At 38.3% G+C, this 14,867-nt stretch overlaps 2 protein-coding genes across 4 annotated transcripts in view; both read left to right on the plus strand.

Annotated features, from left to right (window-relative positions):
* The first annotated feature begins 2,139 nt into the window (after window positions 1–2,139).
* Window positions 2,140–3,246, plus strand: LOC137003760 (transmembrane protein 200C). The gene has a single exon (XM_067364043.1). The coding sequence runs from the start codon at window positions 2,140–2,142 to the stop codon at window positions 3,244–3,246; it is 1,107 nt and encodes a 368-aa protein (XP_067220144.1).
* A 5,185-nt stretch (window positions 3,247–8,431) lies between these two features.
* epb41l3b (erythrocyte membrane protein band 4.1-like 3b) overlaps window positions 8,432–14,867 on the plus strand; it is a 42,815-nt gene continuing 36,379 nt past the window's right edge. Inside the window, exons 1-2 of one of the 3 annotated variants that reach the window (XM_067362116.1) lie at window positions 8,454–8,543; window positions 9,259–9,309. The gene's annotated coding sequence lies outside the window, so the exon portion shown is untranslated. Of the gene's footprint in view, window positions 8,545–9,258; window positions 9,310–14,867 lie in introns of all 3 variants that reach the window. The other 2 variants (XM_067362127.1, XM_067362117.1) reach the window with 2 other exon arrangements.

Below are 14,867 nucleotides of genomic sequence, written 5' to 3' on the forward strand. Positions count from 1 at the left end.
CAAATGAGTAATAGCTATCATCCACTAAGAGTCTAGAGCTAAAAATGAAATGTGGAGCAGCTCAAAAGCTCAGCTTTTGATTACATTTACATTTATTCCTTTTATCCAAAGCTACTTACAAGTGAGGAATACAACAAGCGAATCATTGTGAGCAAGAGGCAAACAGACACAAGAAGTGCTCACAATACTAGTTTCAGAGTAGCATGAGCTAGAAGAGGAAGTGAAAGCATTTTCTTTTTTTGATGAGGTTGAGTGCTCACGAAAGTTTTCTTCACAGTTTTCAGCTGTTTTTTAAATATTTCCAGGGATTCTGCATTCCGGATGAAGGTGGGGAGATCATTCCACCAGCAGGGAACAGTGAATGAAAATGTTCTGGAGAGTGATTTCGTGCCTCTCTGTGATGGTAACACAAGCCTTCGCTCATATAGTGATCGCAGGAGTGTAGTGTAGACTCGTAAGAGTGAGTGGAAGTAGGAGGTGCTGAACCTGTGGTGGATCTGTAAGCAAGCGTCAGCGCCTTGAACTTGATGCGAGCAGCAAGTGGTAGCCAGTGAAGCGAGATGACGTGGGCTCTTTTGGGCTCGTTGAAGACGAGACGTGCTGCAGCGCTCTGAATCATTTGTAGAGGTTTGATTGTGCATGATGGCAGTCCAGCCAGAAGAGCATTGCAGTAATCAAGCCTAGAAATGACCAGAGCCTGGACCAGAAGTTGTGTTGAAATCTGCATGACCTTTGCAATGTTTTTTTTGAAGGTCAGTTAGTCATCAAAGATTACGCCAAGATTTCTGGTGGTGAAATCGAGCTGTAGAGTCAGATTGCCAGGGAAGACAAGAAGCTCAGTTTTTGCCAGGTTGAGCTGCAGGTGATGTTCTTTCATCCATGCCGAGATGTCTGCTAGACAGCTTGAGATACATGCAGCTACTGTGGGATCATCTGGTTGGAATGAAAGGAAGAGCTGCGTATAATCAGCATAGCAATGGTAGGAGAAACCATGTGCCTGAATGATGGGACCGAGTGATGTAGTGTATATGGAGAAGAGGAGGGGTCCAAGCACTGAACCCTGAGGAACTCCCTTGATCAGCTGATGAGCTTTGGATACCTCCCCTCTCCAGGCAACCCTGAAAGACCTTCCTGTGAGATAGGATTCAAACCAGAGAAGTGGAGTTCCTGTGATGCGCAGTGAGGAGAGGGTGGACAGAAGGATCTGATGATTCACGATTCAGATAGAGCCAGCATGATTTGGAATCAGCCTTCGCAATCCATAGGGATTCAGTGACCGACAGCAGGTAACTGGTAGAGGGGTTGGTGGTGCACAAGTAGTGAGTCAAAGATTAAAAGTATTGAAGAAATGATCGGATATGTGCAGAGGTTTTACCAAAATGTTGTCAGTGATGCAGTTGCGTGTGTAAATGAGGTCAAATTGGTTGCCAGATTTGTGGGTACTTGTGGTGACGAGGCGTATGAAACTGAACGAGGCTAGAAGAGAGAGGAAGTCTGAAGCATAAAGCTTCTCTAGATGGATACTGAAATCACCAAAGAGTACAAGTGGACTCCAGTCCTCTGGGAATGAGGACAGCAGCATGTCCAGTTCCTCTACAAAAGTACCCAGTTGGCCTGTTGGGCGATAAATTACTATAATATGAATTATAATTGTAATAGCATGAAACTCAAACGAATTGCAATTGCATAGAGAAGGGTGAGTTAAGTGAGAAATGAGAAGACCTGTGAACTGTCCAGGAATATGAGAGAAAGAGAAGTTGTGAGAGAGAGAAGCGTGAGTTGCTGAGTCCTCTGGACGAATCCAGGTCTCAGTCAAGCCCAAGATATTGAGAGAAGATTTAGTAGCAATGGCTGGATTGAAGCCGGCTAAGGTTTGATTGCAAAGTCTCTTAGCAAAAGTTTGAGATGCTGTTGAGATCTCTTCAAAAACTCTAGATGAGACACACGTTCATCTCAGATTCCTCTCCATTTAATTTCATTGTTGTCTTGGGGAAACTACTGAAACATTAATGCTGCAAAAAATTGTGTTATATACACTAAATAGACTTAATATTTGAAGTAATTTTGTTTCTCAATTTCCTGTTCTTCTTTCCTTCCCGCCCACAGGATGATTGACAGGCCCACGACCCAATAGGCACGATGATCGCTACAGGTGGGCTGCTGAGAATTTCGCGGCGCCAGGATTCGCTGCGATCCAAGAACCGTGCGGAGAACAAGAAGAAGAGGAAAGCCAAGAAAAAACGAAAGAACGACGTTGTTGTGGTGAAAGGAAAAGTGAAGCTGTGCTCCGCCTCGGGGCTGGTGGCGGCGCTCGGTGTTTTGATCCTGCTAGTCGGCATTGCCATGGCCGTACTGGGATACTGGCCTAGAGTTCCCACGGATCGCGCGGATGCGGCGGCGCGGCGAGCGAAACAGGCTAACCTCACGAGCAATAACATGATGGTGGTGGCCGACAGAAACTCTTCGTCACGTTCACTCGGCTTCTTCCACAGTCTGTTTGCCGGTTACTTATACTCGGATAATCTCAAAGTCTTCGGGCCTCTAGTGATGGGCATCGGGATTTTCCTCTTCATCTGCGCAAATGCCGTTCTGCATGAGGATCGTGACAAGAAAACTAAAATCATAAATCTGAGGGATATTTACTCCACAGTCATAGACATTCACGGTTTGCGCGCCAAAGACTGCGTCCCGTTCAACGGCCTCATCAGTTACATGCAGTCCAGGAGCGTCGAGGGGAAAGCGGGAAACCACAGGCGTCCGTCGTGCGTGAGAAAGTGCGCAAAGCGCAAGTCGTCGATTTTTAGTATATCGCGAGGATCCGAGGAAACGCAGTGGGAGACGGGCTCCATCGTCACGTCGTCCGTTAACGCGTTCACCTTACCCGTCATCAAACTCAACAACTGCGACATGCAGGAGCACGACATCTCGCGCCGCAGGAGCTGCTCCGCCGCGCTGGAAACCCGAGCGCAGGTGTCAAGGACGCGCATGTCGCTTTCCCAGGATTCCAAGCTCGACGTGACTGCGGCGGGGAGGCGGGTCACGGGGTCGCGCCTGTCCCTGAACTCGCTGTCGGATCCCGGCTCTCGGGATGAACGCTCACGGAGGTTCAGCTGTCCCAGACTGGAGCGCTCGGGCAGTAAGGGCTACATTAAACTGGGAGATTCGCTCGCAGGTGTCGGAGGAAGTGAGGATAAAGAGACACACACTTCCAAACTGCAACCCCTAAAAACACCGTTAAATGTCTGAATGTCACTGCGGATGATGCTTGTGTCTGATGATCATGCGTCTTCATCTGCTGGTTTATCAGTTCAGATTAAACAAACGTGTGTTTGTGCATCTTTCTAGACAGCATAAAGACTCTAAAAACATCACACTGAACAGATTCACTGCAAACAATGATACAGTTCAAATATCTAAACATTCATGAATCCAGATACATTTACTGGAGAAGCAAAATTACTTTTTTAAAAACGAGAATTGGGTCAGAAAAATACACTTATTTCAAAGAAACAATGTGTTTTATTTTACTGACTCCATTGGCAGATATTTGTTCTTGTTTTAAAGTGGACCTATAACGCCTCTTTTCACAAGATGTAATATCAGTCTCTGGTGTCTCCAGAATGTGTGTGTGAAGTTTCAGCTCAAAATCCCCCACAGATCATTTATTATAGCTCGTCAAATTTGCCCCTATTTGGGTGTGAGCAAAAACACGCCGTTTTTGTGTGTGTCCCTTTAAATGCAAATGAGCTCCGCTTTCCAGAAGAGGGCGGAGCTTTAACGGCTCAACAACAACAAAGCTGGAGAATCTCACGCAGCCAAAATGAGGAAAGTGTTCAGCCTTACATTGTTCAAACTGATGGAGAGACTCAGGAAGAAGTTACAACTTTTAGACGTTTCTGAATGGTTAGTGGATAAATTGATGTAGTTGCTGTGGAGTTGATCAACTCATCCTCTAGCATGTGCCGTCATGTTCATCTTTTGTGTTGAATTGACCCTCGTTTGTGAAGCAGTCCGGCGTAAAATGACGGCATTTACAAAAACAACTCTTCCTCTTCTCTAAAGCAGCCCTTTGTTGTGTGTTCTCGGGGGCGGGGTTTATGTAGATTTAATGGTTAGTGATGTCACCAACCCAGAAGAAGCTCATTGTAGTTCCTACCAGCCGTTTGTTGTAGTCCTTAAAAAGCGATTTCGATTTTCTGTCCCTTTGCATTGAACTTTGAGCGTCATAACTTCACAGATGTTGTTTATGATCAAACAGCAACATTACACACTAACTAAAGTTAAAAAAGTCAAATCATAATAACAAGACTTAATATCTCCAGTCATTTCTCTTCTCCAGTAAATGTATCTTGATTTAAGTATATTTAGATATTTGTGCTGGAAAACAAGACAGAAATCAAATGTCAAATGTTTGTAAAGTGATATTTTCTATCTAATGACATTCAGACATTTTTATGTGTCCGTGTACTTTTTGTGGTCACTGTTCGCTACTGTTCAAAAGTTTGCAGTTTAAAATTAATACTTTTATTCATTATGCACACATTAAATTGATCAAAAGTGACAGAGCAGTTCCTTGAGCATCAAATCATCATATCAGAATGATTTCTGAAGGATCATGTGACACTGAAGACTGGAGTAATGATGCTGAAAATTCACTGGAATAAATTACACTTTACTGTATATTCACATAGAAAACAGCTGATTTACACTGGAATAATTTCTGATCAAATAAACGCAGCCTTGGTGACTCAAAAATATTAAAAATTCTCACCCATCTGAAACATTTAAAGCAGGATGAAAAATGAAAACCATTTAGTAAATGTGTTAATATATGTTGATGTTCATCATTTTATATATTAGTAGCAAAGATCCGTGTTCAGTCTAATGATGTTTCTATATGAATTCTCTTTATGAATTCTAGATTTCGCTCTACATTCTTATTCAGCATTTCTGGAATTTTTCGTTGTTGTTGTATTTAAAAGTGGAAACTTCTGTCATCATTTCACCATCATGTCACTTTCATTTAACCAGAAAAATAACTAAATTCGCTTTTATAAAAATACATCTTGAAAGATGATAATATTGTTTTGACTCACGAGGAACAAAAAGCATCATAACATTCATAATTCATCTGATGCACATTAACTCATCTGATTCTGTATGAAATTAAAAGTAATTAAGCTTAAGAATATGTCTATATTTACTCACATTTGAGTCATTTGACAGCAGGTGTAGGCGCTGCCGCTAATCAACTAGTTTATAATTAAACTAAAAGTTTTTATGCAGTTTTTAGCTTTATTTACTGTAGCAAATCAAAATGTTGAAATGTTTCACCATTTCTTTCTTTCCCAGCTAACAGAACGTTCTGGCAAGGTTCTCTCAACGTTATGAACAGTAACGTTAATAGAACGTTCAATTGTTAAATGTTACTAATTGTTTAGAGAACATTCAAAAGTAACATTCTCGTAAACAATGAAATGGAATGTTTCCTAAGAACACGTTTTAAAGACATTCCAGTGTTTTTACTTTCTATTTGTACTGTATTGTGTGTCAGTATCAGATATAAATGAGTGTAAGAAAAGAACATGAAGTTGTTTTGAGTCATTAACATGATTCTGATGTAGAAAAGCGTCGTGCCTTTTGACGAACTGTTACAGGATGTTTTGTGTAGCTTCGATCGACTCGTATCTGTTGTTATCTTTAGACTTCACTGTATATCTGTCACAGTTTTTATATGTTTATTATAAAATAGCGTAATCACTGAAAATATTGTGTCCATGTGGGACAGCAGCACTAACATCAGTGTTCATGTTTCAGATGTTATAGACACACACGCAGGGACGTGCACAGACATTTTGGGGGGCAGGGGCTCAAGTGGAAAAAAGGGCACTTTTCATAATTATTTATTTAAAAAATAACGAACCCTTAAATATATTAAGACAACTTTGACTTCACTTACACTCATGCAATTGTTTTATACTCCACAGATTTCTACAAAATAATCAGTTCACACAGAGACCATGGTCTTCTTTAGTATTCACTAGGTTTATCACAAGAGAAGTCAACAGCAACTATTTTCAAGTAGCCTATATATTTAGAATAAATGACTGCACCAAGAAGAGGGACATAGTTTCACTAATAATTTGTTTATTTTGCACAAATCAATAAATAGTTTTAATTTTTTGGTGTTATTGGAATACTTCTTTCATGAAGTGGACAATTTTAAGATTTTACAATTTTACAATTTTAAGGTCCATTTTTGCTGCCATGTCTTTTACTCTAATGGAAAGAAAACTTAACCATAACCCTACACATTTAGATGGAGTTTGTTTTAAGCCTACTACCCTCCATCTGTTTGCATCTGTAGATTTCTTCTAAATTAACCAAAATAAGCTAATCTGCATATTTAAACACATCAAAAAAAAATTCCTGAACTGTTAATACATTATATGTTATAACAAATGCCTGCAGAGGGCGCCAAAAGCCTGCTGATTTTTGTTGTTAGACAGCACAGCATGATCAAATCCACGATCAAAGCCAACTATGATAGAAATGCTACAGTCACTGTAATTTCTTCAACAAGAATATGTGGACATCAAACACGCAAAGACAGAGCGAGGGTTTAAACTTGTATTGATGTATTATCATGTGTAAGCGTAGATTTAAGAATAGCATTATGTAGCTGATGCTGTATTATGATTTTTAAATGGTTTTAATAAACCATGCATCCTTAGAAAACTGTCTAATAATGTGGTTCATGGATGCTCCTCTTCTGGTATTGACAGCCCAACCTATCGGTCAAGTGTTTACCATACTCAATGCATAGCACAATACAATAATTTAAATTATAATATGACATATATTTCATTAGTATCAAATCAGGCAGATGTGTTGATTGTGGTCAAACTATTAATGCAGCGTTAAATGTATAAATAGACAAAACTTTCAGGTTTGTGAACAATGGCTAGCCTACCTGAAAGAAATGCACGGGATGCATCCATCTAGGGCCTTTTTTCTTTTTCGCTTCTTATCGCCAGGCAGCAGTTGCATTTTCGCGGAAATAGTTGTCACAAGTTTTCAGCCAGCAGCAAACTCGAGGTGAGGTGAGGTGAGGTGGGGCGCGCGTGCGTGCGTGCGGGCATGAATGGCGTGTCGCGGAGTGAGGGCATCTGAACTCGACAAAGCCGACCTGATATAGTTTTTTTTAATTATTATTATTTGTTTTTTATTTGTTTTATAAAGTAAATATATTTGTTTGACAGGGAAGCTGAGCGCAAACAGGAATATATATATTCATTTATTAAAAAAAAAAAAAAAAAAAGCACCCCAGAAAAAAGGGCACTTTCTCTCCAGGAAGAAAAAGGGCAGGTGCTCAAGCCCCTTTTTTGTCTATGTGTGCACGTGCCTGCACACACGGCTCATATTATGCAACTTTGCACTTGTTGTTTTTGTATTTTCACTCATTTTTAGTGAGCAGATATTGTATACACAAGGGCAATAACTGATTTAGTCGAGGACTCAGGTCTTTTAGACACTGTTGGTGATTTTCGGGAGTTTGTTGAGATTGTAGCTGTTCAGTAGTTTTAGCTGCTACATCAAAATAAAGTTCTTCGAGTTGATTCTGTCCTGTTTTGATCTTCTGCTGTCTCAAACCTCTCTATGATGTTATAAACAGGTTTATACTGACATCTAGTGGAGAATTAGTCAGGGTTCTTCTACAACATTTATTAATTTTAGTTCATTTCAGCATTTACTAGTGCGTTTTTGAAAATAAATGCTGTTGTTTATTGTTAGTTCCTGTTAAATGAGTTTGCAGCACAAATTATATTTAAATGAAAATGCACTTTTAGAGGGAAAACCGTGTTATTCAAATACACATAAATGCATAAATGAGTTTGACACTGACAGGTTGTTTTTTCTGCTCTAAAGGCTTTAGTTTATGGAGTTTGACCTTCACTATTCCTGATATTCTTCAGGTCACATCAGGTGAACAACACGAAGATCTGAGATTATCTCTTTATCTAAGATCATCCCTTTATCTAGAATTGCACATCCATGTTACCACAGAATATAATAAACATTAATATCCATAGGGAAACACACCTATGATTGTTGTACCTTTGGCTTTTTTATTATTTAAAAGGCTGCAAGCTTAAAAATGAAAACCTTCTGAGTACATAAAATACACAAAATATTCACCAATGACATCTGAATCAAATTACCTAAGCATTACAGTCACATATCAAAGTTTATCAAATAAACCCATAATCTCTGAGTGTCTGAGGAGTCACCCTTCCCAGATAAGACTCCAGGAAGGAGGGGATTAGATTTAGGGCGTGGTTAAGACGGCAGCGAGCCAATCACAGACGCAGGGGCGTGGCCTTCCCGTACCAGCCTCCGCCCAAGGAAACTTGTGAACGCGCGCGTGTGATTGAAGTGGAAGCTCGTCAGGTGAGACAGTCTTTCTGCTCGAGTCCTGACAGTGAGTGTTTGGATCTTCACTGACATCTCTGAAAGGATCCTCTGAGAGCGACTCTGTGTCAGGTGAGGTTTGACGTGTTTGTGTACTAACTTTCAGTGTTTTGAAGCGCGTGTTAACGTTGTTTCTTTAGTTCAGATAAGATTAGTAAGATGTTTACGTATGCATTTTATAAATCATTTGGTATATGAAACCATATAGTTCTGCTTTGAATGTGTCAGTGAGTGAGTTTCTGTTCAAAGTGACTTTGGAAACTCAGTAGCTGATCCAAAAAAAGTGCATTTTTGAAAATATTGATTGTTTTAGATGACTAGAAATCTTCAAATCTAGTGGAGTGTTTTAGACGTAAAAATGAGTGCTGTCAGATCGATTAATCGCATCTAAACACACACACACACACACACACATTATTAATATGCATGACTTAAGTAGTTCATTTTATATGGTCATGTGGTGTGACAAATTTATTTTAATAGTATATTATTTCTTTTTCATGTAGCCTCAATTATTATGAGCTCATAAAAGCTATGTGCATGAGTTATGAAAGAATCATCAAAAAGTTGTTTAAATCAGTTTTAGATGCTATATATATATATATATTTATATGTATATATGTATCATGCCACACTTTCCAAAAGTATATCGTATCAACTACCCGTGAACACACTAGTTTAAAAGTCATCTCTCCACATCAGATATCTGATTCTTCATCTGTTTGAGATCTTGATCACTCAATATGGATGTTGAATGTTTATCTTTCCTCTTTTCCCTGGATTATGGGCTCCTGGTGCCGTGGATGTGGATGTGTGCATCTGGATTCTGTCTGTCCGGTGAGTCACTTTCCAAAAGAAACACACTTTTACCATCCTGCGGTCAGCCGATATCTTTGACATTTGGGGGTTTTCCAAAAAAAAAACCTCCTTTGATGTATTTCTAGAACAGGAAACCCCCCAAAATTGCTAAATTATACTCCAGGAACACAACGAGAACCCTTTCAGATTCACTTCAACATGAAAAGCACAGCTATGAATGACTTTAGTGCTTGACCAATAATAATATATCAGTATTTTTATTTAATAATAATAATAATTTTTCACCAGTAGACCGCAGAGTGACCGATGGCTCATGATTATGTTATTAAGCAATATTATTGAAATGAAGCAAATGGTAAGTACAAGCAAAGCTGAAATACTGCAAAAACTCTGTTCTTCCTCAGTGTTTCTGTCTCGTTTTCCAGCACAAATATCTAAACATTCTTAAATCAAGATACATTTACTGGAGAAGAGAAATGACTGAACATATGAAGACTGGAAAATGAAGTGAGTTTGTGTTTAAAACAAGAACAAATATCTGCCAGTGAGGTCAGAAAAATCCTCTTGTTTTCTCTTTGAATGAAGTGTATTTTCCATTTTCAGATATTGGTTCTTGTTTTAAACACAAACTCATTTTCATACATTTTTACGTAATATCTTCAGTCATTTCTCTTCTCCAGTAAATGTATCTTGATTTAAGGATGTTTAGATATCAAGACAGAAACACTGAGGAGGAACATGATTTATTTCGCAGCGAATGGTCTTGAAATCGGCCTGCTCATCTGTCACGTTCAGCAAAAGATGCCGTCATTGAGGATCATTTGCATATATTGGCCGATCCTGTTCTGTGTGCTGACGGTGTCTTTTTACGTTGTGTGTTTGAGTCATTTCTGTGTGACTGCAGACTAAGTGAAGATTGCTTTGGAAAGAGGAAGCGATTGTTGCTTTGCTTGTTTTCATTTCCTCCCGCCGTTTTTTGCTGATGTGCAGTTGGATTTTTGGCTTCCCACGTGAAACGCAAGACAGAGAAATCTATAACAAAAAACATTCCAGACTGGTTAAATACTGTAGAGTTGCTCCACAGCTCATTCTCATCCTGTTCTGTGCTTGATAGTGACTGTCTGACTCTGATAGCGTTTGTTTACCTGTTGCTTTTCTGTACCTGATCTTTAAGTCTGGATAAGGACATTGATTTCCAGTCGTCTGCAGGTTTTTGTCACACATCTGATAAACGTGCAGATAGGCAGCAATGGGAAAGATGCGATGAATCTCGGTAGGAAGTCGAACCAGTAATTACCGTGAGTTTCTAGTTGTGAACTTGCTTTTGGAGCAGTTACACTTGAGATAGGTGCGTTTCAGATGTTTGGGTTTTTAAACACTATTCCTTCTTGCAGTTTTCTCATTTAGGCTCATGAATGTGTGTGCAAAGTTTTGACACACAGGTGTGTTTTGCAAAGGCTGTATGAGTTTTGGATGCATTGATGCTCAAATTGACCCACCGCTGATTACATGCAATTCGCCAGAAATCAACTCTTTGACAAAAGGCAAAGAGTCTGATTAAAAAAACAGCAGAAGACCTTTATTTTAGCATGTCAGAGACTTAACCCAAAACCCAAACCAAAGCAGAAAGATTCTGGAAAAGGAATATCAATAATGAACAAAAAGAAAAAGTTAAATTTTTGATTCACCGTCGTTACCGCTTTTACTAAAATAGTTATAAATCTTGAAAGGAATGAGAGATTTTCACCAAATTTGGTACACGCGGGTATGGACTCATTCTGTGGTCACGTGAAAAAAATCGCTGTGATTGGCCATTTGGTGGCGCTATAACATGAAAAAAACTGCTTTAACTACGCAACCATTAGTCTGACTGACTTGAAAATTGGCATGCAGTGTCTTTGTTCACGGTGTCATGAATGTTTATGAGGACATTTGCATATCTTGAAAAACATGGCTGCCATCGGCCAATGAAGTTTGAGCACGTATCAGACAAGGTTAACGGAGGAAAATCGGAATGAAATTCGCTGGGCTTGTTTGACTCACGGCTCTAGAGGTCTGTGCTAAATTTAAAAGAAATCGGCCACTGAAATTTAAGACTCAGTTTACTCGTTTAATTGTTTTATGAAAGAGTTTCACTCAGAAATTGCTAGTAAATTTTTACAAATAATTGCAAATAATGCATTGAATTAAATGTGAAATTTGAAGTAGAAAGACTGAAAGTTTCTTGTAAAACGTACTCCAGTAGTATTTTATTTTATTTACAACTTTAGAAAATAATTTTTGCAGAGTATTTGAGTTTCACAGTCAAAAATTCAAAAGGGTAAACATTTTTCACCATATTGAATACTTGTGTATAATACTAGTCCGAGGTTTTTCGCCCGATCGGAACCAAACCAGTACAGAAAGATGCTCTGGAGAGTGAATATCAATAATTAACAAAAAAAGTTGCATTTTCAATTCACTGTCGTTACAGGGTGCCAAAATGTTTCTGTGGTCCTGTGAAATAAGTTGCAGCGATTGGCCTCTTGGTGGCGCTATAACAGGAAAAAAACCTTAAAACGGCTAATAATTAGGCAACCGTTAGTCTGATTGACATAAGAATTGGCATGCAGTGTCTTTGTCCAAGGTGCCATGGTTATTTATGAGGACATTTGCATATCTTAAAACACATGGCCACCATCGGCCAATGAAGTTTGAGCATGTATTAGACAAAGTTAACGGAGGCCGTTTTGAACTAAATTTGTTGGGCCTGTTTGACTCACGGTTCTAGAGGTCTGTGCTACATTTGAAAGAAATCAGCCACCGGGTGGCGCTGTCGTGTTTTACACATTAAATATCATGCAACATTTTGCACATAAGCACAATATTCATATGTTTGATCTCCACATTCTGAACAACTTTGATTCAAGAACCACTGCTGTCAATCAAATGATTCGTTAAATATTTGAGAATATTTAAAAAAAAAAAAGCTGCTTTTGTGAATTAGTCCTAGGGTTTTACGCTCAAACTCAATAAAACCAGTGCAATTTTTTCAACTAACATTTAACTACTTTATTTCAGTTCTCAAAAATGTTTTTAATAGTTTAGCTTTAGTTAACAATAATAACCCGCAACACAGTTTAACGCAACAGGAGGGTTGAACTTTTTTACCTTTGACCCTAATGAGATCTTGACATTGACCTCCTAAAACAGTAAAAACTTTGGTGGAAACAGAGCATTCTTCAGCTTTCTTCTAACTCATGTAAGTCCACTGCAGGATGATGAAGTTCGTCGGGGTCAAAGGTCACGTGGGCGCATTTCTGCCTGTTTATCGGGTGATAAGGAGCCGCTCAAAGGTCCAAGTCATTCATAGTATGGAGATGCCCTCGTTCGGGGCTGTTTTCCTCACCGTTCAGCTGAGTTGGCACCGCCTGGCCTCATAGACTTTGCTCGCACTTATTCATGCTCATTTTGCACTTTTTCTTTCCAAGTTCCTGAGTCCTGCTCCACGTGAGCGTTATGTGAAGCTCAGCAGAAGTCCAGATAACAGCTCAGACCTTGTCTTCAGTCAAAGGTCTGATAAGACGCCTCAGATTGGCCTGTCACCCGCGTGGATGACGCTTCTTTTGCCCATATAAAGACATGCCGTCGCAGTGGGCGAGAGCCTGTCGGCGGGTATTTATAGTGGGGATGTTTGAGCAACCGAAATGATGCGTCTTAAAAACACTTTGACCCTCTGCTGCTCCTCATTCCCCTGTCAGAAGTGGCCAAACACCTCAAATCTAACTTTATTTTTTCTTTTAGTAAAATCAGTGTTATATATACTTTTGTTCAATAATATTTTGTACAGTATTTTGAGGGAATTTTATGGTACTACGTAGTATTAATAAATAGTTATGATCCACTTTATAAAGTCTGACACTTCAAATGTAACTTTTTACTTTTAGTAAAATCAATGATATATTTGTTCAATAATATTTTTTTTTTTTCATATTTTGATGGAATTGTAAGATAATTCATAATATTTATGCAATAATTATGATCCACTTTATAAAGTGTGACACCTAAATGTTTCCTATCTTAAAAATAATATATATGTATTTGTTAAATAATATATTTTTATTTTATATTTAGTTTTTTTGAGTGAATTTTATGGTACTACGTAATATTTATGCAGTAATTATGGTCCATTTGATTACGCAATATTTAAAATACAATTAATTAATCAATTTTTATCATTTTTTTAAATTAATCATTTTTTTTTTTTTTCTCTAATTTTTACAATTATTTTTCAGCGAACCCCTTCATTGTTTGTGGCTGATTTGTAGATTGTACACCCCCAAAAATTCTCTTTATTTTAAATTAATTAATTTATTTTAAAATTCCTGTTCATTTCTATTGTTGTCATTTTTGACTGCAAGGAATATTAGTCAGTATTATTAGCATTTAAAACTAAAACCAAAAAAAAAAACATTGTTAATTGAAATAAAGCTGAAATAAAATATAAATATTATCTGAACTTAAACTTAATGAAAATTAGAAATTATAAAATATCTAAAATATAAAAATAAAGGCTTATTCAAAATATATTTGCATAAAGAAACAGAGCTTTAGGATTTTTGTTTTTTGTTGCATTGTTTAATTTATCAAAATGTCACATTTATCTCCCAAATTCTCATTAATGTAATATTTGAAATTTGTGCATTTTCCTTTTAATATTTTTACATGTCGGACTATGTACAGTATGTGTTTTTCCCCTTTGTCCCTGTCATGCAATATGAAGAATTTGCCGTCACAGATATTTCTGCTATCCAAAGGTCACATGCGGTCATATTGCTGGTAGAGTGAGAGAAAGCTGCTGAAAACTGGTTTAAAGATAACTCAAACTCATGACGTACGGCCGTCTCTACAGCACTACAGGTCAATGTCAGCAGATATAATGTGTCATGTGACGTGTGCTCGTTATGCAGATTCACCAGTCCTAATGTTAATGTCATGCTTTAGAGTGGAGATTGAATGGAGCACATTCATACATCAGTGTTCGAGACGCTGCTTTGAATCTCGTTTGTCTTTACACGCTGCTGACGGACAGAATCACACTGAAGCAGACGGGATTTTTTTAAAACTTTAATTAGATCATATAATTTCTTTTAATTTAATTGAAGCTATGGCAAAAAAGTCCCTGGAACGTCATTTCTCAAAGTCTTGATGTTGTTTTTGTCTCTACTAGAACAGGTTGATTATTCTCCTCATATTCTCCATTGTTGCAGCTCCTCTCTTCCCAGTCTGTCAGTAACACTTTGTTTAGTTCCTGTCTCTATGAAGCCCCTCCTTCTGTGCTCTGATTGGTCTGCTGGAGCGGTGTGTTGTGATTGGTGTTTGGGAAATGTCCCGCCCCTTACCATAACCGCCAGTTTCAACACACTACTAACTAACTCACCCAGGCCCCGCCCCTTTATTCTGTGCATAAATTATTTAAATGAGGAATATTGTGAAGAAAACTCAAGATGGAGTTCAGAAACACTGATATAGAGAAGAAGAAGCTTTTTCATGCTCAAACATCAGCATTACACACTGAAGACAAAAGAGGTTCTCTT

The sequence above is a fragment of the Chanodichthys erythropterus genome, chromosome 16 (genome assembly GCF_024489055.1).
Source record: "Chanodichthys erythropterus isolate Z2021 chromosome 16, ASM2448905v1, whole genome shotgun sequence".
NCBI lineage: Eukaryota > Metazoa > Chordata > Actinopteri > Cypriniformes > Xenocyprididae > Chanodichthys > Chanodichthys erythropterus.

Bases quoted from the DNA above. Each gene is read 5' to 3' on its own strand.
- LOC137003760 (XM_067364043.1), top strand. From the start codon at position 2,140: ATGATCGCTACAGGTGGGCTGCTGAGAATTTCGCGGCGCCAGGATTCG.